Here is a 19,090-nt window from a genome sequence, read left to right as displayed (position 1 = left end):
TATGCAAGGCGGAGGGTGCTTTCCGCCCGACAAAAAAATTATGCGCGGGGCACTGAACACTCCCACCCTGATTTCCTCCCCACTCGTCATATCACTGCTTTCTTGTGTTGTCATTTCATAGAATTCACTTTACACTCAACCGTCAAAATGTCGAAGCCATTCAACCCCGAGGAGGCGGAGAATCTGGAGGATGTACGAACCCGCGTGCAGATGGAAGGACTGAAGAACCTTGATCGCTAACAATCGCAACAGATGGAGAAGCAGTTCGCCGTCAAAGGTTAGTCGCGCATCGATTCACATCCGATTTACGGCTTGTCGCAAGATCATAATATTGATACCCCGGTCACGTTGCAGCGGTTGAACATCTCATGACATACTGGGCTATTTTGGAAAAGGTCAAGGGCTCGCAGCTTCGCTTGACCAAGCAGGACGATGATATCTACAATTCATTTATGGAGGCATTCCCCGATTTCGATCCCGCTGGGACCCTCGTCGAGGACGAGATGAAGAGCAAGGCCGGCAAGGAGAAGTGGCGTAACTGGATGATGAAGTGGAACAAAATCGATGACTTCAACTTTGGCACCATGATCCGTACCCGTGCGGATGCCGAGTATGACCAGGAAACCACCATTTTCGGTGTGCGCATGCAGTTCTACGCCGTGGAGATCGCTAGGTAAGTGCCGGCTGGAGCTGGGTGAGTCACGCATGGAAACTGACGGAGTGTCCTAGAAACCGCGCTGGTCTGAACGATTGGATTTACGAGAAGGCTCAGAAGGCCAGCTCCTGATTACAAATCGTGTCTCATTGCTGCAGTTTTTGAGATCGAGGGCAGTTCCACATCCCGGCTGATCTGGCCGACGGCATTTGCCTGTTTCCTTGTGGCGCAGATGGTGAATGGCCTCGAGATTGTGATACTGATTACGAGACCTCGCAGTATCATGGTCTGAGGTTACTTCAGTATCATGGTTTGAGGTTACTTTTTACGATAGAAGTGTGCTCGTACACATAAATATGTGGTTCTGATTTAGCGTCGGACCATCAATCGCGACTCAAATGTAGATTGGCTGTCTGCCAGGACTTGGACAGTCTTTCGATGTTGAGTCCGAAATATACCCTGAATAAAATTTCATTTCCCTTGGTTCTTCGTCTTATAGTCTCGACCGCCATTGTGTATATGGGCTGATTTTCTGGGGCCCTCGTTGCGAATGATTGTGGCCATCGCGCATCAAACATCTAGTAAGTCCACCCTCTAGCCCTAGAGTCGTTTGACTATTAGAGATCTACCAACAGTGAAGATTATGATTGCGGTCTCAAGGCTGATCCCGATGAATGGTACATTCATCCCAAGTTCCTTGCAACAATGTCGGAGCACGGGTGTCTTTGTTCTGCTCCCCCTCTTCAATGTTACCCCATTAGGAAATTCCTTAGTATTGTTCTTTTCTTTTGTGGATTATTTTGTGAAACCACATTCAAATAGTCCGTCATGACTATTTTATGCCGATCTGTATCCCCTTCCATCTTGCCTCATTGCTATGCCAATATAGCGCGGCAAGGGAAATCTCCGCAAGTCATACCAGGCCTTCAATGTGACTTCAAACCTTTCGCCAAAAATGTTGCCCAATCGCAAGACTTCAGACTCGAGCGACGCTAACAAACAAAATATTCCCGAGGGAAATCCGGGCTGGAAATCGCTGTTCGGATTCACGACTCGAAGACACCTGCCGACTCTCATATTCGGGTTTATCTTCGCCCTGGTTGCTAGTTGTGTCACTCCGGCACTTGCAGTCTTCCTTGGCAATGTGTTCGACTCATTTACGTCTTTCGGCGCTGATCAGATTGATGCCAAGGGGCTTCATGGCCAAGTAATCACAAGTTGCTTGGGAATGATCGGACTGGGAGTAGCTGGCTGGTTTTTGAACGGTGCATATTATGCTCTTTTCGTTGCATTCGGGGAAATGCAGGCCTCTGTTATTCGCAGCCAAGTGTTTCTAGAGTTGTTAAATCGCGACGTTGAGTGGTTTGAGGCCAAAAGCGAGGGCTCTGGGGCTTTGTTGTCGGGAATTCAAGCGTGAGTTTAACACTATACTTGCTGAAAGGTTATACCTAATATCGCATTGTTTCCAGACACATCCATGAAATGCAGATGGCGACATCACAGCCACTCGGACTTATACTGCAATACTCGTGCCGTTCACTGGCTTCACTGGGGCTGGGTTTCTACACATCATGGAGACTCTCTCTGGTAACTCTCGCGGGCATTCCAATATTCTCAGCAATCATCGGATTGCTTTCCTCGAAGATGAAATTTAGCATTACAGCACAGCAGGCTGAGCTCACCGAGGCTTCCAAGGTTGCCAACAATGCTATCACCAATATCGATACGGTCAAATGCCTCAATGGACAGACCTTCGAGCATCGCAACTTTGCTGAGCGCATTGAGAGATCTGCCACACACTACCTTCGCCAAGCTCGGCTGAATTCTCTGCAAATTGCTTTCATCCGCTGGATGATGTTCGGGATGTTTGTTCAGGGATTCTGGTATGGCAGTTCGCTTGCGCGCACCGGGAAACTCACATCTGGGGAAGTTCTCAGAACTTTCTGGGCCTGCCTGACCGCAGCTCAATCTATCGAACAGGTATTGCCGCAGATGATCGTGATGGAAAAGGGAAAGGTCGCTGGCGCCGCCTTGAAGTCGATCATCCAGAGCCGGAGAGAAGACAAATTTGTGAGCGAGGCGAAAGGAACCCGGTATCCGGAACACTGTGAAGGTGATATCGAGGTCAAAAACGTAAGTTACAATTCTTCTCTGGCTTTTATCCGGACACTAATGAACATTCATGAAGGTATCATTTTCATATCCTAGTCAGCCTGACCAATGCGTGCTCAAGCCGTCGAGCTTTTTCTTCCCCGCCGGCGAAACGACGTTCGTTATAGGGAAAAGCGGCTCTGGTAAAAGTACCCTCAGCCAACTGCTGATGCGGTTCTACTTGCCAACCTCAGGAGAAATCCTAATTGACGGCACTCCAATGCAACAACTCGATATCAACTGGATCCGCAACAACATCACTCTTTTAGAGCAAAAGAGTGTTCTGTTCAATGAGTCTGTGCTCACGAACATCGCCTTTGGTCGCCAGGACCATGCAACCGTCACCAAGCAAGATGTCAAAGAACCTATTCAGTTGGCCATGCTTGAGAACACTATCGATGGTCTCCCTAAAGGAGTCGACACATGCGTTGGCCCGGGTGGAAGCTTTTTGAGTGGTGGCCAAAGACAGCGAGTTGCAATTGCCAGAGCGAAATTACGTGACACCCCAATTCTGATCCTGGATGAACCCACCAGCGCTCTTGATCACACCAACCGAGTCGCAGTGATCAAAGCAATCCGTGAGTGGCGGAAAGGAAAGACGACTATCATCATCACCCACGATATGTCACAAATCATGGAACAGGATTTCTTGTATATCCTTGAACAGGGTTCTATTGTGAAATCTGGCTACAGATATGCCGTCGAGGGCAGTCCGGGGAGCGAAAAGTACTTCCATGCGAAAGTCGACGGTGGTCTGGAAACCAAGAACCAGAACAAGAGGGCTCTGGATGATATGTACATTCCGTGGGAGAGCTCATCATCGGAGAGCTTGGACACCTTAAGACCTCCAACAGCTTTCCTTGGACATCGTCGAGCCAGGACCTCCTGGGCTCAAGGCCATGGACCCCCAACTTTTCGCTTCAGCTCACTGGACTTGACGCCGAGAAATAATTCGGAATACGTGGTCAGGAATGGGGAGTTCCCCAGATCGCCCTTGCGAGATTGGAGTCAAAGTCTTTCTTTCATGACAGAAGGACCTGGTCCCCAGTGGGACTCGAAAGAACCAGCTATCCAAATCCCAACGGAAGAAGTCGAAATGGTTTATATTGATGACCAGGGCTCCAGGTCAGACCCATCACGAACGAAGCGCAGTCGGAAACCACATGGCCGCCGCAAGAAGTCAAAAGAGCAGCAGATACCGAAAGAACGAATGACTCCGCTGTCGCAAATTATGGGCACCATTCTATCGACTTTGACAACCAGACAGCGGATCATCCTCTTCCTGGGATTTGCCGCAGCACTGTCCCATGCAAGCGCAACTCCAATATTCTCATATTGTCTGTCGCAGCTGTTCGGAACTTTCTATGCTGGAAAAAGCAGTGAACACCTAGCAATGACATGGTCACTTGCTGTACTGGGTGTGTCTTTTGGGGATGGCCTTGCGTCATTTTTCATGCATTACTTCCTAGAGCTTTGCGGCGAGGCTTGGCTGGATTCCTTCAGGAAAAATGCCTTCCAACGCATTCTCGATCAACCACGAGCCTGGTTTGAGAAAGATGGTAACGGATCTCTCAGACTCACATCGTCTCTCGATCAGAATGGAGAAGACATGCGAAACCTTCTAGGCCGATTTGCGGGTTACGTGGTTGTTGCTGCGGCGATCACCGTTATGGCAATTATCTGGAGTCTGATTGTTTGCTGGAAGTTGACACTCGTTGCTCTTTCCTGTGGGCCTGTCATTTATGTCATCACTCGAGGCTTCGAGGGAACAAATGGGCTGTGGGAAAGACGATGCAATGACGCGAACAATCTCGCAGCCGATGTCTTTACTGAGACCTTTTCAGAGATCCGTACCGTGAGAACATTGACATTGGAAGGCCATTTCCATCGCAAGCAAGCCAGTGCGATCGCACGCTGCTTGTTGCTGGGGTTGAAACGTGCCATTTATACAGGCATGCTTTTCGGTATGGTAGAATCGACGGTCATATTTTCTAGCGGTAAGCTCGCTCATTCTTTTACTTGCTTGCTATTTTCCTGACTCTCTTGAACAGCTTTGATCTTCTATTATGGAGCGGTGCTCGCAGCATCTCGCGAGTTCAATGTGGACGATGTGATGATGGTGTTCTCGATGCTACTTTTCAGCATTGGATACGCTGCTCAGATTCTCTCATGGAGTTAGTAGGCCCTGGACCACTTCGAAATACTCTACTCACCCCTATATAGTTCCCCAGATCAACACCTCCCGCGAGATAGCGACGCAGCTTATTCGCCTTGCAAATCTCCCACAAGACGGATCCCACGAGCATCTCGGTAGTTTGACAGTGTCAAAGCTCACCCCAATCAAACTCACTAACGTGAATTTCCGATATCCCTCTCGGCCAAACACGATGGTGTTGAAGAATGTCTCGGTTTCGATCCCACGCAACTCCTGTACGGCGCTCGTAGGACGATCCGGGTCGGGGAAATCCACAATCGCATCGCTTCTATTATCACTCTACGAAGCCCCGGCCTCCGAAACTGGGCAACCCACAATAACACTCGGCGGCGCAGACATCCTTCGGCTACATGTTCCTAGTCTCCGCTCACAGATCTCCATCGTATCGCAACAACCAACCATTTTCCCCGGCACGATTCATGAAAATATCAGTTACGGGCTAGATCAGCACTCACCACTCGCCTCATCTCATAGTGTCCGAACTGCCGCTCAAGGAGCAGGGATTGATGATTTCATCTCCTCTCTGCCTCGAGGATACAATACTGTGATCGGAGATGGCGGGGTTGGCCTTTCCGGTGGTCAGAAACAGCGCGTGGTCATTGCACGGGCTCTTTTGCGTCAGCCCCAGATCTTGATTCTGGATGAAGCCACTTCCAGCTTGGATCCAGCGGGTGCGGAGATCGTACGGCAGACGGTGCAGCAGTTGGTGGCCGTGCGCCAGGGGCTTACTGTTATCATTATCACGCACGCGAAGGAAATGATCGAGATCGCGAATCATGTCGTTGTTCTTGACCAGGGAGCTGTTGTGGAGGAAGGGCCGTATCAGGCTCTGGCGAAAATGAATGGTGGCAAGTTGAATGCCTTGCTCAGTGACCCTGAGGAAGTCGGTGGTTAGACTATTCAAGTGGTTGTTCCTGTGATCATTAGTCCTGGAATGTACATTTTTGATTTATTTTCGCTGGTTCCTACACTTAATAGTCAAATGTATCATTGCAATTTGCGTCATCGTACCAAGTCCCATCAATACATGTATCCATCGATTAAGCAAATCCGCGACACCACGTAAGGATGTCACTACTATAGGCACAGATGTATAGAGTGTAAAGGAGAACACTGATGTGGATAAATATGATTATTTCAGAGATAGAAAAAGCGGTAACAATAAATCGACTAAAGCGAAGTCCCGCATGGCCAGCTTCATAACCCCTGCAACCTCTCAGCCTTACAAACTTGTATTGTACAGAGCAAGCGCCCATATCCAATTCACATAATCTTCACATCAACCGGGGCGACAATGTCAAAGCCAACTCTGATTTTCGCTGCGGGCGCGTGGTACCCGCCCACCATCTTCGACCCAATCATCAAGCAACTCACCGACTATACCTGCCACAGTGTCGCATTTCCCTCCATCCAGCAAGCCAGCTCAGTCGTCGACCTTCAACCAGACATCGATGCCGTGAGATCCATCACTCAACAGGAGGCAGATGCCGGCCATGACATCGTCATCATCGCGCACAGCTGGGCCGGGCTACCAGTGAGCAGCGCGTTAGATGGACTGAGCAAGTCAGAGCGCGAAGCAGCCAACCAAAAGGGCGGTGTCATGAAACTCATCTTCATCGCCGCTTTTCTACCTAGCATTGGCGAGGGTTTGATCGGCGCGTTTGGTGGGATGCCCCCGCCATGGTATGTGCGCGATGTAAGTTGTCCGCGGATTTTTATTCGCAACTCGCAAAATGCCTATGTGACCACTGACGTTTGTTCTAGGAAGAGAAAGGAACTGTGACGGCCAGCGATGCGCTCGTGCTGTTTTTCCATGATGTTGTCGATGGTGCGGAGTGGGTTAAGCTTCTCAAGCCACATTCTTGGGCGACTCAGAATGCCCCTGCTACCGGTGCGGCGTACATGAACATTCCTTCTGCGTACCTTTTGACTGAGGAGGATCGCGCGACTCCGGTGCCGGTGCAGCAGGTGTTGGTGGAGCGGGCACGCCGGAAGGGGGCGCAGATTGAAACTGAGACGATTAAAACAGGACACACGCCCTGGTTGGCTATGCCGGATCAGGTGGTAGCTTACATTAAGAAGCATGCTGGGGAATCAGGAGGGGGGACTGGGTCTTCATAATGATGCAGGTCATCATCCAATTTGCAGATACCTTACTCTCTTATTTTGTTGCAAGGGAGGGGGGTAAAGGACAGAATCATATTGACCTATTTCCAGCAAATTCAAAAGAGAGTGAAGACCGAAAACGGTGTATATACAGTAGCATTTACAATATACGACAACATGACCGAATAACACTGGGACAAACCTATGTGCTCAAGTGCTGCTCTTCCTGTGCGTCAGCTTATCCATAAAGCTCCTCAGCTCATGGAAGCGGCTCGGCTTCCGTCCGTTCTCCTGGCTTTGCCCATTCTCCGATGGTTGCTGTACTGGCATAGCACTACCCTCAACCGCAGACTTCTTGACAGAGTTACTCGGACCGCCGCCAATAGTGACCGTCAAGAGCTTTGGGTTGCCATCGAAAACACTCCCAGATTGATCGGGACCATCGTTAGGCGCAACATCATCATAGGGGAATGCATAGCCTCGGGTATCAATGTTCACGGAATGACAGATGCGCGAGTAGTGGTTTGTCACAGGGTTCTTGTAGTAATTGGAAACTGTCTCCCCGTTCGGCTGGTTGCCATTTATCAAAAGCGTTGAGCGATTGAAGGCAGCCGCGAGACGAGCTGTAATAGCGTCTTTAGTGCCATTCCCAGAAACGGCAAAGGAACCGGTACTGTTGCTGAAGATATCTCCAGTGGACGGCTTGACGTATGAAACATCTGGAACCGAGAAGGACAAGACATCGGAGGCAACTTTGGCGGTAACATCACCGGCGTCAGCCTGAGTGTTGACCGTCAAAACATTGTTGGAGCTGTAGTGAGTCCAGACTTCATCCACGTAGCTCTTGTAGTAATCGTTGAACAAAGAATTATTCAGGGTTCTTCCCGTGTTTGGAGAAACGGCGCGCAAGTTGACCCCGTCTTTCTGGATTACAAGCTGGTCCCAGCCGGCATTATCCTTGCTATTCTGCTCTTTGAGAGCATCGCAGACTAGATCGAGACCATTGGGTGGCAGACCCTTGACGGTCTGGGTTGCACCAGCTCCGTTGGTTAGGGTCATGGCGATGGGCATCGACACGAAGTCGACGTAGCTGAGATTCGCATAAAGCTGGAAGTCATTCCAGGTGAATTCGCAAAAGGCCCATCTCAGATTGTAGTTAGGGTCTGCCGGGTTCGATACCGAAGGCTCGACAAGGGCAGGGCCGGGATTCAGATAGAATGTCAATTTGTTGTCTTGGACGAACCACAGTCGCGCACCTGCGAGGTGGGGAATAGTGATGGTGGTGGTATTGCCAGGTGCACCCAAGGGAATCGCACAATCCTCACTCAGATCGGTCCCAGTGGCCGGTGGTGAGGTTGGGTAGTAGGGTGTCTTGCCATCGGATCGCAGGAGGAAAAGCGCATTGTTATTATCAAGCGCTTGGCCTGTGATGTAGGCGTAGACTGTGTTAGAACCGGTATTGTTTTTCAACTCAAAGTTCAACGTTGCCATTTTTGCGCGATATCAGTGCCTTGAGGGGTTTGAACAAGAATTCAGGTGGACTGAGCTCATGAAATGATTGGCGCAGAAGCCCAATAAGAAAGCCGTATCAAGATCCACAAGGCTGCCAAGGGGTTTGAAGCTGTTACCGACATTTTAGTTCGCAATAGGGACCATTATATATACTATCGCTCAACATCCTTTGTTGAGTTTGCGCGAAACTCGTGGCCTCAGGTAGGGCATGGTGACAAGACCCTGTGATTCAACGTGGCGATGACCTCAACTTTCTCGGAGATGATGGCTGCGACCCCATTGGAGCGGCTACCTGATTTAGGCGGACATGTCGATCATAGTTCGCAACAGGCTGCGCGCCGATATCAACAACAGTATATACCGATGTCGATCTAAGCCCCCGCGGGACGGCGCGATCATGCCGAGTTTCCAGGTGATCCAACTCCCACCTATTTCATCTTGGCTTTATGCGGGGAACAACTTCGAACTAGACATGTGAAAACTTATTGGGAATCCAAAGGCCAAATACTTGACCTTCGAGGCGAGCGACTTGCGATAATTCCCAATAGCTCACATTCTGCCAAGGAGGACGAGGATTCCGAGGTTGGCCATTGGGTCAGTATCACATCCAGGCCTTAGTTTCTTGGCCAATACAACCATTTCATATTCCTATACAGCCACGAGACGATCCCTAAGTTTTTCCTCCTGTAAAAATCATGCTGGTGTTGACTTGCTTTTCTTGGATCATACGACGACGTTAAATGTGGTTTTTCCAGCACCTGAGTCTTGAGGCTGAAGAACCTCGCAAGGCACCACGCTCCCACGTCGAGAAATTTACATATTGTACGAAATACTTTATTTTGGTGGCTTTCATTGGTTTATTCTTTAAAAAAAGGGTCCGCCGCCAGAGGAACGGAATATTATCACGCGGCGATAGAACACTGAAGCAATGTAAGATGATCAGATGCTACATTGGTAGCTCCATGGATATCCCCTCTATCCTCTCTTGGCTTTGTCAAATGTCCGGTTCTCTGATTACTTTTGTGAAGTTTTATCAAGATATGGAGGAACGGCTGAAAACATTATCATCTTGTTCGTATGAAGCCGGGATGTTCATTTTAAGTCTAAAAGATACCTAGCTATATCTTCCGTGTCCTGTAGACTGTATACTTTTAAGATAATGCAGCAACTGCGTATACGCAGTAGGTCCATGTAAAGTATTTGATCTCACCTTTCCTAGCGTCAATTCTAAAATGTTGTGTCTATCCAGACGATAACAACAGCCGATATATTAGACCCATTTCCAGATTCACTCACATGCCTTTGTCTAGCAATATCCAAAAGCAGCAAATGGGAGAAAATGTCCACCACGTATTTTATCTGACGCCTTCACGCCTCGAAAAAAAACCATCCGATGAACGTTAAATTGGCCGGACAAGGCGCGGCAGATTCCTTAGTAAGGCGATGTGTCTATTTTCAACCTTGAGATTTATGAATGGGCGAGATTTAAGCACCAGCGTGGATTTCCATTCAACTACTCCGTAGAGTGGTACCTAAAACCCTTGCCAAGATTATAAGTGGCGGTCTATCAAGGTCGGTGTCTGTACGACAATGGTCGAGGGCCAAGTCAGGGATTATAATCACATTTCAATGTGATCGTAATTGCACCGATATGATAGTTTTCTGGAAACTCTAGCTGTCAGTCAGACCGCCATATTGATATATCATCACCAATAGTAATGAGAACTTAACACATTGTTGTGTCTAGCGGGGCCCACAGTGGACATGGTGATCTACTCTGCTGGTACTACATGAGTATATGATACAAGGCTGTAGCACATGGAGCTTGCCTTGTTCCTTGTAGTCATAACTTGGAGTATAGTTGACGAAGGATCGTCAGCATCAACATTGGGGCGTTGCCATTCAGCAACCACGAAGTCAAATTTTTTGGGCAAGGGACATTGGGGGAAAATAGAACCTACTTTGGACCTGATGGGCAGGGACTTTCTCAGCCCGCATGATCTTCAATTTATCTAGCGAAGGCTCAGCCATGCTTAGGAGACAGAGTATGCCCATATAACCTTGGTTAACCATAGGCTTGGTCTTATCTCAACGAGGTGGGTTAAACCAAATTATGATAGGTTGAGAACAAGACGACTCTTCCATTGTCTAGGGATATACTATAGGACAACTGCCATTACACAATGACATGAAGAGTGTGGAGACATGGGGCTGGGGAAAGATTTGAGCTTTTGGGCAAGGATTTGCCAAGATTCTCATGTCCCTACATATCTACGTAGCTGCCTATCTTCCATTTACTGCGCCTCACTATTTACTGCAAGCATCGACTACACCCATCCAGAGATATTGAGGGAAACATGATGATCGACCATTAAGTGTCGACAAGCCCTGTGGATTGAGGCATTGCAATGTTCCTGGCAATGTCGTTCTATTAATATTCTATGCTGATCCCATACTTTGACCACCACGTCATGGACTAATGGACACAAACAGAATTGAGGACATGATCAGAGCACCATAAAAATTCGCGGACACGGCTCTCATAACTACTTTGTGTGGGGATCATCACGGACATTGGCCGCTACGGTACAAAGCCGAGCTGCGAGATAGTACACACCGAAGAGGGCATCGGCTGTCGTCCGTATCAGTATTCCCGAAATAGCATGATCTGTGACGAGAGCAATTTGGAATTACGGCGATTTTCATGGGATACTGGAAGGTGCCTTTGCCTTGAGACCTCGTGAAATGAAGTCGCTATGTTGTATGGCCAATTCACAGATCGACAGATGAAGGGAAATTGACGGAGAACTACCGAAACAAACTAGTGGAGACAGATTGACTGGGGAAGTGCGATCGCCGCTAAGCTAGGCCAACCTGCAACGAAGGGGGTGTTTCAGAGATAACTACGAGAGCAAGGAGAGCCGAAAGGGAGCAATATTTCACAAAATTCGCCAACTTCACATCTCATGATTTGGACCGAGGTTAGCGAGGTTGTTTTTCCACTGCGACGCGATCACCAGCCCTAATAAGCCCTAACGGGAATTCGACGATTTGACGATTGTCTCAGCACGATGTCATACCGGTTGGTCCCGAACGTAAGGGCGTATCTATTTTTGTATAAGGTGTTCCCTTGCTGCGAAGGGTCTCGTGCAGTTCATCTCCCACGATCGAAAGTCAATAATGGAATCGATCAATAAATAAATTTGAGATTTGAGATTTGATATGATCAAGATGATTAAGGGACCAGCCCCTGGAGTCCTAGAGGTGAAACGACCATATCCCGGACAGCAAAATGATGGAAACGCTTTAAAAAGAACAAAATACAGAAGTGAAAGACAATTACAGACAAAGAAAGATCGACAATTCCAGTCAATTAAAAAAAGACAAATTTGATTGAAGGAGAAGCCAATTGAATCTCCACAGCGCTTCATTTGCTTGGCGTATAATAATAGCCACATCCGGGTTGCCTGGGCTTCTCAAGGCTGACGCGCTTGGTCCTTTTTCTATCTCTCATTCCTCGACTCCTTTGAAATCCGGGGATTTTCTTCCATGCCTTCCATTAAGGATCTCTAGGCCGAGTTGCCTGTCCAACAGAATGTACATTCCACAAAAACGTCAAAATGCCCAAACGAATAAGAACAACATATTTATTATCGTATGACATATCCGATCCTTCCGACCTCCCTATGATGCTGACCTCTTAGTGTGCCGTGAGCATCATATTTGCAATCGCACTCTGTGTAGGCACCTTCTTCCTGTTCCGCTATTTACGGCAACGTAACTACGAACCGAAATACCTTCCGGGCAAATACCTCAAGCGAAAATGGAAAGAATGGAGTCCAGGCAGTGCCTCATATGGCCAGGTCCCGAATCAAACTGGCCAAGATACGTCTTATCGCGGAGCTGGCACAGCACCAGAAATGCAATCCACTGATGGCGTCCGCCGCGATACCTCGATACGTTCGATCATGACACTACCCCCTTATTCCCAAAGCCCAAAGCCGACCGAACAAGTCATCGCCCGAGAAGGTGAACGCGCTGGGATGGACATGGTCGTGGAATACCCAGAGACTGCGGAGGAACAGGAATCTCGTCGTGAGGAACAGATGGACGCTATGTACCAGATCCGCCTGCAGCGCCGTCAGGAACTAGCCGATCGCGAGGCACGCCGTCGGGAGCGACGAGAGGCACGGGCGCGTGGGGATTCCGCTCGTGTTGAGCAACTAAACGCCGAAACTCGCGCTCGGACACAACGTCGCCGCGCAGGAACCAACAGTGCAGCCGACGTATCCGCGCTGCTAGCAGAGCATCAGTCAAGAGAGCGGGACCGACGCATCTCCAGTGTGAGCTATGCTGAACTTGGACGTGTTCGCCATGATGGATCACGGCTTCGAGCCGACTCGCACAATTCCGACTTCCACGATTCGGATAGCCGACCGCTGTTGCAAAGTGACGCTGTTAGCTCCGCCGCGCCTTCTTTTGAACCATCCAGCCTCGACTCTCGGGGCCAGTCTATTGCTTCGTCGATTATGAGTGAACCGCATCACTCTACTGAGCTTGAGCGACTGACCCTGGCTCCAACTACGACACACGGCTCGAGCCGTCCAACATCACAAACCGATGATGGAGATCTGGGGACGCTCAACATTCCTCCACCTCCCGACTACGAGCACCTCGACTGGGGTGATGCCCCTGCATATCAAAGTCCTGTTACGGAGCAGAGTGAACAAGCGCGGCAGCTCCCACCTATCAACCGCTTGCCTTCGATCCACGTCAATTTACCCAGTCCCATGACTGTGTCTCCTGTGACGCCGACCCAGTCGCAATTCCAGAGTATCAATATCAACAATGATGAACCTCCAACGCCGACAGAGGGGACGTCGGGAATCCGAATGGTATCAGCAGGATCGGCGACTACTATCCGTGGCCCACCATCCACACTGCATGATCCCACTACCCCTGAAACCAGCCATTGAGTGAACCCTACCGGGAAAAACTCATAATATATCGCTCAGCACGCGCATGATTCACGACCTATATTAGCATTATTCTCGGCGATTTGAGCTCTCTCTTTCGCTCGTTTGATTTCGTCCTTTTTCCCCAGCGCCTTTTTTTCATTTATGTCATTTACTGGGCTAGCAAGGCGTTTTGAGTTTAGGTGGCTCGCTAAGAACATTGCCCATAAAGATATATCACGTCCTTGCTATCAATGTATCTACAGCATCCAATATATGTGGGAAATGGAGATCAACAATGCATCTGACTTATACTTGCCAGTTTCTAGACGTGCACAGAGAATGCAAAATTGTATACAGAGTAATAGTAGAATACACATGAAGAGGAGAGAGTAACAGCATCATTTGCTAGAAAAGTCCAAGATACCGCTGACAGCCATATTTAGTTCACTGCGCAACAAAAACGAGAATAGCTGTATAAGTTGAAGCAACATAAGTATGAATCTGTTCCACACGCAAGCCCGCACTTTCTGCAAGTGACTCCCACTGATACTTAGTCCGCTCCTTACCAGCAAAGGTCATCATGGCAAGGTCGGCCATGGCCGATTTCCAGTTAGCGCCAGTATCCGGCAACACGGCATCATCGATCAAGACCCGCGAGTCGGGGCCCATAGCCGCACGAAATATTGCGGAGGATCGTTGCGGCTTTGTCGTCGGGCCAATCGTGCATGATTCTGCGAAGATAGTAGAACTTGGCGCCTAGGTTAAAGAAAGGTCAGTTTTCGGTAGGGTCTCGTATCGAATGAATACATGGAGACAGACCAATGATAGGCTGCGGTTGGAAAAAGTCATAGGCTTCAGCCTTCACTCCGTCGATGGGAGCGAGGTTTTTCACTGCCTCTGGCAGGTCCTGGAGGACAAGGTGGTCTAGAAGATTTGGGTACTTCTTTCCTAGCTCGATGCATTGGTGGCCATGGCCGCCGCCGACGTCGACGAAGAAGGGTTTCTCTGAAGCCTGTATGGTGGATGGACCCTTGGATGGAACCTTATGGGCTTCATCGTTAAAAAGAGTAAATCCCTCGTCCATTCTGATCCTTGAAGCGCGGTCATGACCTTTTGCAGGTTGTCGAAGTGCTTTGGCTGCTGGACAAGCCAGTCGAATGAGGTGAGATTGGTGTCGTGGGCTTTCTGGAATGGAGTGTTGGTATTGACGGTGACATCTTGATAGTTGTTTTCAGCGAAGAAGGCAGGCATTGCTTGCATGACAGGTCCAATCATGTCAAATCTAAGGTTGTGTCAAGGATGCTAGGTAAGCAGGGGTGTTTTTCAGGTGGTTAAGTCATTGGAGGAAATTACCCATGGTATATCATGGCCTCACCCTTAGGGTCCGCCAAAGCATGAGTTATTCTGTTCGCCATGTACTCATTGATTCCGGTCTCTTTGATCATGTGGGTTGCTGCTAGGTAACGAAGAATTCTCTCTGGACAGAAATTGTATTAGGATTCGAAGTAGACACGGCCGTCTCAGATGTCATTACCTAGAAATGGAGGAGACGCTCTGGTCAGCTCCGCAATTTTCGCGACAGTCAAGGACACATCACTTTCCGCGAGAGAGCGAAAGAGTCCCAAATCTGCACTAATTCGGAGCATCGCACTCGTTAGCCCCTACAGCCGTTAGCAATTTAGTTAACCCGGGGTTGTAGTATGTGATCACCAACCGGTACTGCAAGCTCCATGAAGGTATCTAATGGAGATTGAATATCGATCTTCGCTCTTTGGAGAGACTGAATGATGTTCAACCGACCAGCTTCATCGGTGTCTTGCGCGAGCGCTTGGATCTGAGCAATGATGGCGTCCATATTGAGACAAATGAGATGAGAAATTTCTTGGATCAAAGAGTAGAAGAAATTAGCCAAGGTGATATGTGATTATGGATTTCCTAGTGAAAAGAGGCTCTTATATACCTTCGTGTCTCTCATATAGTTCCTACAGTAGGAATCCACGGAGGCCGCGGAACTTCCGCGGATTCGCCGGCCTTTGATTGGTCGATTTCTCAGCACATCTCGCCCCCAATTCACCCCAACTTCAAACAAACACTGCCTGAAATAATAACCAGGGGTAGAAATGCATCGAGTCGAGAAAGAGCGTGTCAGATCTTCACGCTCGCGGCCTGTATCTTGCCACTTCTGTCGATCGAGGAAGCTGAAGTGTAGCCGGATATTCCCTTGCACCAACTGCACTAGTCGGGGCAAGACTTGTCAACTCTATCCTGATACAGCATTGCCTGCCAGTCCTCAGTATCAGACTGAGGAATTGTCTAGCAATGACCGCACAGATATACTGGCCCGCTTGCGGAGGCTGGAAGAGATCGTGACCACCAATGGACAGGCGTCTAGTCCCTTGGGACAAGCTACTACCCAGGCTTCGTCACTCCCTTCTCCTCCAGTTCCAAAGCCAAATCAACCATACATGCTAGACGAAGGACAGCCATCTGCAGCGGCCGTGACTTGGCTAGAAGGCGAGATCACATCGTCAGGCTCATCGGTAGGCCTACCTTGATTATTGAATCAAATCAATGGGAAATCGACCGCTGACAAAAATGTCCAGGGTAATCTTTTCAAGTCTGAAATTGAAATCAGGACTTGTCCCATTCGTAACGCAGTGGGGTCTGAATCAATGGCACATCAAGCCCAGCCCACGAAAAGATGTATCTGGCTGCCACTCCGCGAGGAAGCAAAAATAATAGTGGAGAAGTACATCACAGAAATCACCTTCCTCCATCACGTGGTTATCGCCCCTTCTCTACGTACCATGGTAGATGAACTCTATCGTGACCTGAGAGAAAACAAGCCGGTCAAAATTGGGTACGTTTCGTTGCTGCTGAGCATTCTCGCCAGTACCACGTCCTTCTGGACTGAGAACGACATGTGCAACCCCATCTTTTCGACTCCTGACGAAGCAGTTGTGCAGTCTACACACTGGATGAGACTTACGCTGGAGGTGATTGATTACTCGCGTTACAAACACTTGGAGTCAATACAGGATATTCAAGCAATGGTCATTATAACATTTGTGGCTACCAGTATAGTGGGATTTACATCTCAAGTCCGGCATATTCTTTCCATTGCCATCTCATTTGGGAGAGGACTATCCTTGCATCGGATTGACCATCCATACAATTCCAACCTAGATGTGCCTTCGCCGTCCTCTGCAGAAGCAGAGATAGGCAGAAGAGTATGGTGGTATCTCGTGGCAAGTGACTGGTAAATTTCATCATCCCCTTATCTTTCTTTCAAGAATGTGGGTTCATTCAATAACAGGCAGATGTCGCAAATATCTGGTCCACAGAAGGGCACATATTCGATCGATCCACGCCACATGATGACAAACAAACCTTGCAATGCGAATGATGAAGACATCGTAGACGGAATGGTTGGAGTTGGAAAGCCACTCACCCACCCTACGTCGATGTCGTACTGTCTCCAGCGGATTCGATTGGGCGAGTTTTGCCGCGAAATCACAGATTGCGCTCCGTTTGGAATGTCCGATCCAGGAAGCCCGGACTACGAGCACACTAAACAGATTGACGGCAAGATTTGTGAATTCGCTGAGAGTCTACCTCCGTTTTTTTCCTTGGCCTACAGATCGGACGAGCTACCCAAGACCGATCCTCGGAAATCTACCGGAATAATCATTCAACGATATATCATCAATTTTCTGCTTCATGCCCAAAGGTGCAGGCTTCACTTGCCTTATCTGTCGCGAGCGTCTAAGGATCCCGCGTATGATTACTCACGGAAAGCATGTCTGGAAGCGGCTCGAATGGTGATCCGAGCCGAACGCCAACTCTCGCTAGAGATGATCCCCTTTGTGGCCGCGCGGCTAAGGCTTTCAGGCTTGCTACATTGCGTCTGTGTGGCGATCATGGTGCTTCTCATAGACTTTTGTGGGAGTGGTCATCCGCAGGAAAAGGACCTAACGGAAATTCTGGAAGCATTTTCAATCCTAGAAAAGGCTAAAAAGGACTCCCCTCTAGCAGGAAGGCTGCTTGAAACCTTCAAGACGGCTCTTCGGCGACACAGTGCTTCAGGTTCGGCTGTCGAAGAAAGTACAACAACGCAGTCTATCGCCCAAGACCGTGAGGCTACGCCGGGACTCGCCTGTGGCTCTCCGGCGCTTACAAGCACGGTATATCCGACGGGCAGGAATGTCGATGACTTCCTAATGGACCCCACGTTGCCTACTCTGGATGACCTCTGGCAGGTATTCGATGACAATGTGGACTCAGGAACAGTAGACTGGAATAGCTTCTTTGCTGAGTCGGACACTGGATTTCTGTCTATGTAGTATTAGTATTAACTAGATAACCCAGCTCGGCATAGTTTGACTGGGACTTGAAATCCGCGACATTATGACGCATGATATGTCAATTGATTTTATGTAAAGGGCTTTCGTCATTTGTACTAGTGCCCACTCAGCTATCCAGTCACGCCCACATTGAGATCGACGGTTAAATTTGATCGGCGTATCAAAATCCATGTCATACTATTAAACCAGAGCGACTGATGTTATTAGCAAGGATGCAGCTTTGAGATTGGTCGATCGGGTTGTATGAGGGATAATGTTGCCTGGTTCCTAGCATATCCTTACTTTGCCACCGTAAAGGGACATTGCCTCTTGTGTCAGCTCCAGGGATGTTTTACCGTAACATATCATCAATCTATACTATATTGTACAACATATGTTATACAACATCCACGGGTAAACACATAAAAAGATTGGCGGGGATCTCTAGAATCTACAATTGGGCCTTATTGTTGCGATTAATATAGATCAAATGCCCCAATATAAACACGCGTTGCCGACTGTGATATACATAGTAAGCCCACGTATAATAGTGCAAAGAGTGCAAACAACATGACGTGGATAATAATTCCAAGAGAGACTTTTATATAAATGTGCCATGGTTGAGCGATATAAAAATAGTCGGACGCTGTTGTTGGCCGGGCCCCGGGTCCACTTCCATATTGTTCAATGATGACATCCATGGATAATCCGATCCAATCTATTTGTATCTTATTTTCAATTATCGTCTTTCATCATACTTATGAGAGTGTTGCTTTATGCTGTGTCTCTACCCGTATCCGTTACACGGTCCACAGTGTACAACATAGTAACTATCCTTTATATGTATCACAGTTTTGAGCTATATGACCACCATAAAGGATATATTCCAAGGTTGTATTAATGCATGTTACGTGTACAGCATAAAAAAGACTCTAATTAGAGATGTTGCTGTCGCCAATGATCATGATGTCTAGCCCTATCAAATAATTTCTATTTATTCTTTTGTTTATTATATTTCCAATACATTCCATATGACAGTTGCAGTTCGAGGTTCGTAGCTATATCACATGAGCATATAATGTTCCAGGATCGCACAATTGACTATTTGTATGTACAGTATGTACTAGGGGCTGGATCAAAAAACTGGAGT

At 48.3% G+C, this 19,090-nt stretch overlaps 7 protein-coding genes across 7 annotated transcripts; 5 read left to right on the top strand and 2 right to left on the bottom strand.

Annotated features, from left to right (window-relative positions):
* Nucleotides 1-92: 92 nt before the first annotated feature.
* On the top strand, nucleotides 93-787 carry N7519_002424 (polysaccharide biosynthesis domain-containing protein; the record flags this gene model as incomplete). Its single annotated transcript, XM_057289202.1, has 4 exons — nucleotides 93-192; nucleotides 253-277; nucleotides 355-673; nucleotides 730-787. Exons 1-4 carry the CDS (start codon nucleotides 148-150, stop codon nucleotides 785-787), a joined length of 447 nt encoding a protein of 148 aa, XP_057150404.1. The 5' UTR covers nucleotides 93-147.
* Nucleotides 788-1,610: 823 nt separating this feature from the next.
* Nucleotides 1,611-5,916, top strand: N7519_002423 (ABC transporter ATP-binding protein; the record flags this gene model as incomplete). Its single annotated transcript, XM_057289201.1, has 5 exons — nucleotides 1,611-2,068; nucleotides 2,125-2,788; nucleotides 2,844-4,803; nucleotides 4,858-4,980; nucleotides 5,030-5,916. The coding sequence occupies 5 exons, from the start codon at nucleotides 1,611-1,613 to the stop codon at nucleotides 5,914-5,916; spliced, it is 4,092 nt and encodes a 1,363-aa protein (XP_057150403.1).
* Nucleotides 5,917-6,315: 399 nt separating this feature from the next.
* N7519_002422 (uncharacterized protein) lies at nucleotides 6,316-7,142 on the top strand (the record flags this gene model as incomplete). Its single annotated transcript, XM_057289200.1, has 2 exons — nucleotides 6,316-6,717; nucleotides 6,786-7,142. 2 exons carry the CDS (start codon nucleotides 6,316-6,318, stop codon nucleotides 7,140-7,142), a joined length of 759 nt encoding a protein of 252 aa, XP_057150402.1.
* A 195-nt stretch (nucleotides 7,143-7,337) lies between these two features.
* Nucleotides 7,338-8,618, bottom strand: N7519_002421 (glycoside hydrolase family 64 protein; the record flags this gene model as incomplete). Its single annotated transcript, XM_057289199.1, has 1 exon — nucleotides 7,338-8,618. The coding sequence occupies one exon, from the start codon at nucleotides 8,616-8,618 to the stop codon at nucleotides 7,338-7,340; it is 1,281 nt and encodes a 426-aa protein (XP_057150401.1).
* A 3,616-nt stretch (nucleotides 8,619-12,234) lies between these two features.
* N7519_002420 (uncharacterized protein) lies at nucleotides 12,235-13,615 on the top strand (the record flags this gene model as incomplete). Its single annotated transcript, XM_057289198.1, has 2 exons — nucleotides 12,235-12,294; nucleotides 12,344-13,615. The coding sequence occupies 2 exons, from the start codon at nucleotides 12,235-12,237 to the stop codon at nucleotides 13,613-13,615; spliced, it is 1,332 nt and encodes a 443-aa protein (XP_057150400.1).
* A 426-nt stretch (nucleotides 13,616-14,041) lies between these two features.
* On the bottom strand, nucleotides 14,042-15,452 carry N7519_002419 (uncharacterized protein; the record flags this gene model as incomplete). Its single annotated transcript, XM_057289197.1, is given in 6 exon segments — nucleotides 14,042-14,328; nucleotides 14,417-14,609; nucleotides 14,627-14,879; nucleotides 14,951-15,074; nucleotides 15,132-15,258; nucleotides 15,312-15,452. 6 exon segments carry the CDS (start codon nucleotides 15,450-15,452, stop codon nucleotides 14,042-14,044), a joined length of 1,125 nt encoding a protein of 374 aa, XP_057150399.1.
* Nucleotides 15,453-16,974: 1,522 nt separating this feature from the next.
* Nucleotides 16,975-17,940, top strand: N7519_002418 (fungal specific transcription factor domain-containing protein; the record flags this gene model as incomplete). Its single annotated transcript, XM_057289196.1, has 1 exon — nucleotides 16,975-17,940. The coding sequence occupies one exon, from the start codon at nucleotides 16,975-16,977 to the stop codon at nucleotides 17,938-17,940; it is 966 nt and encodes a 321-aa protein (XP_057150398.1).
* Nucleotides 17,941-19,090: the final 1,150 nt, after the last annotated feature.

Source organism: Penicillium mononematosum, assembly GCF_028829835.1.
Source record: "Penicillium mononematosum strain IBT 11891 chromosome Unknown utg000002l:1.0-8112719.0:1.0-8118358.0, whole genome shotgun sequence".
Taxonomy (NCBI): domain Eukaryota; kingdom Fungi; phylum Ascomycota; class Eurotiomycetes; order Eurotiales; family Aspergillaceae; genus Penicillium; species Penicillium mononematosum.
The sequence above is the reverse complement of the archived record's forward strand: the minus strand, read 5'-3'. Positions and strand labels throughout refer to the sequence as shown.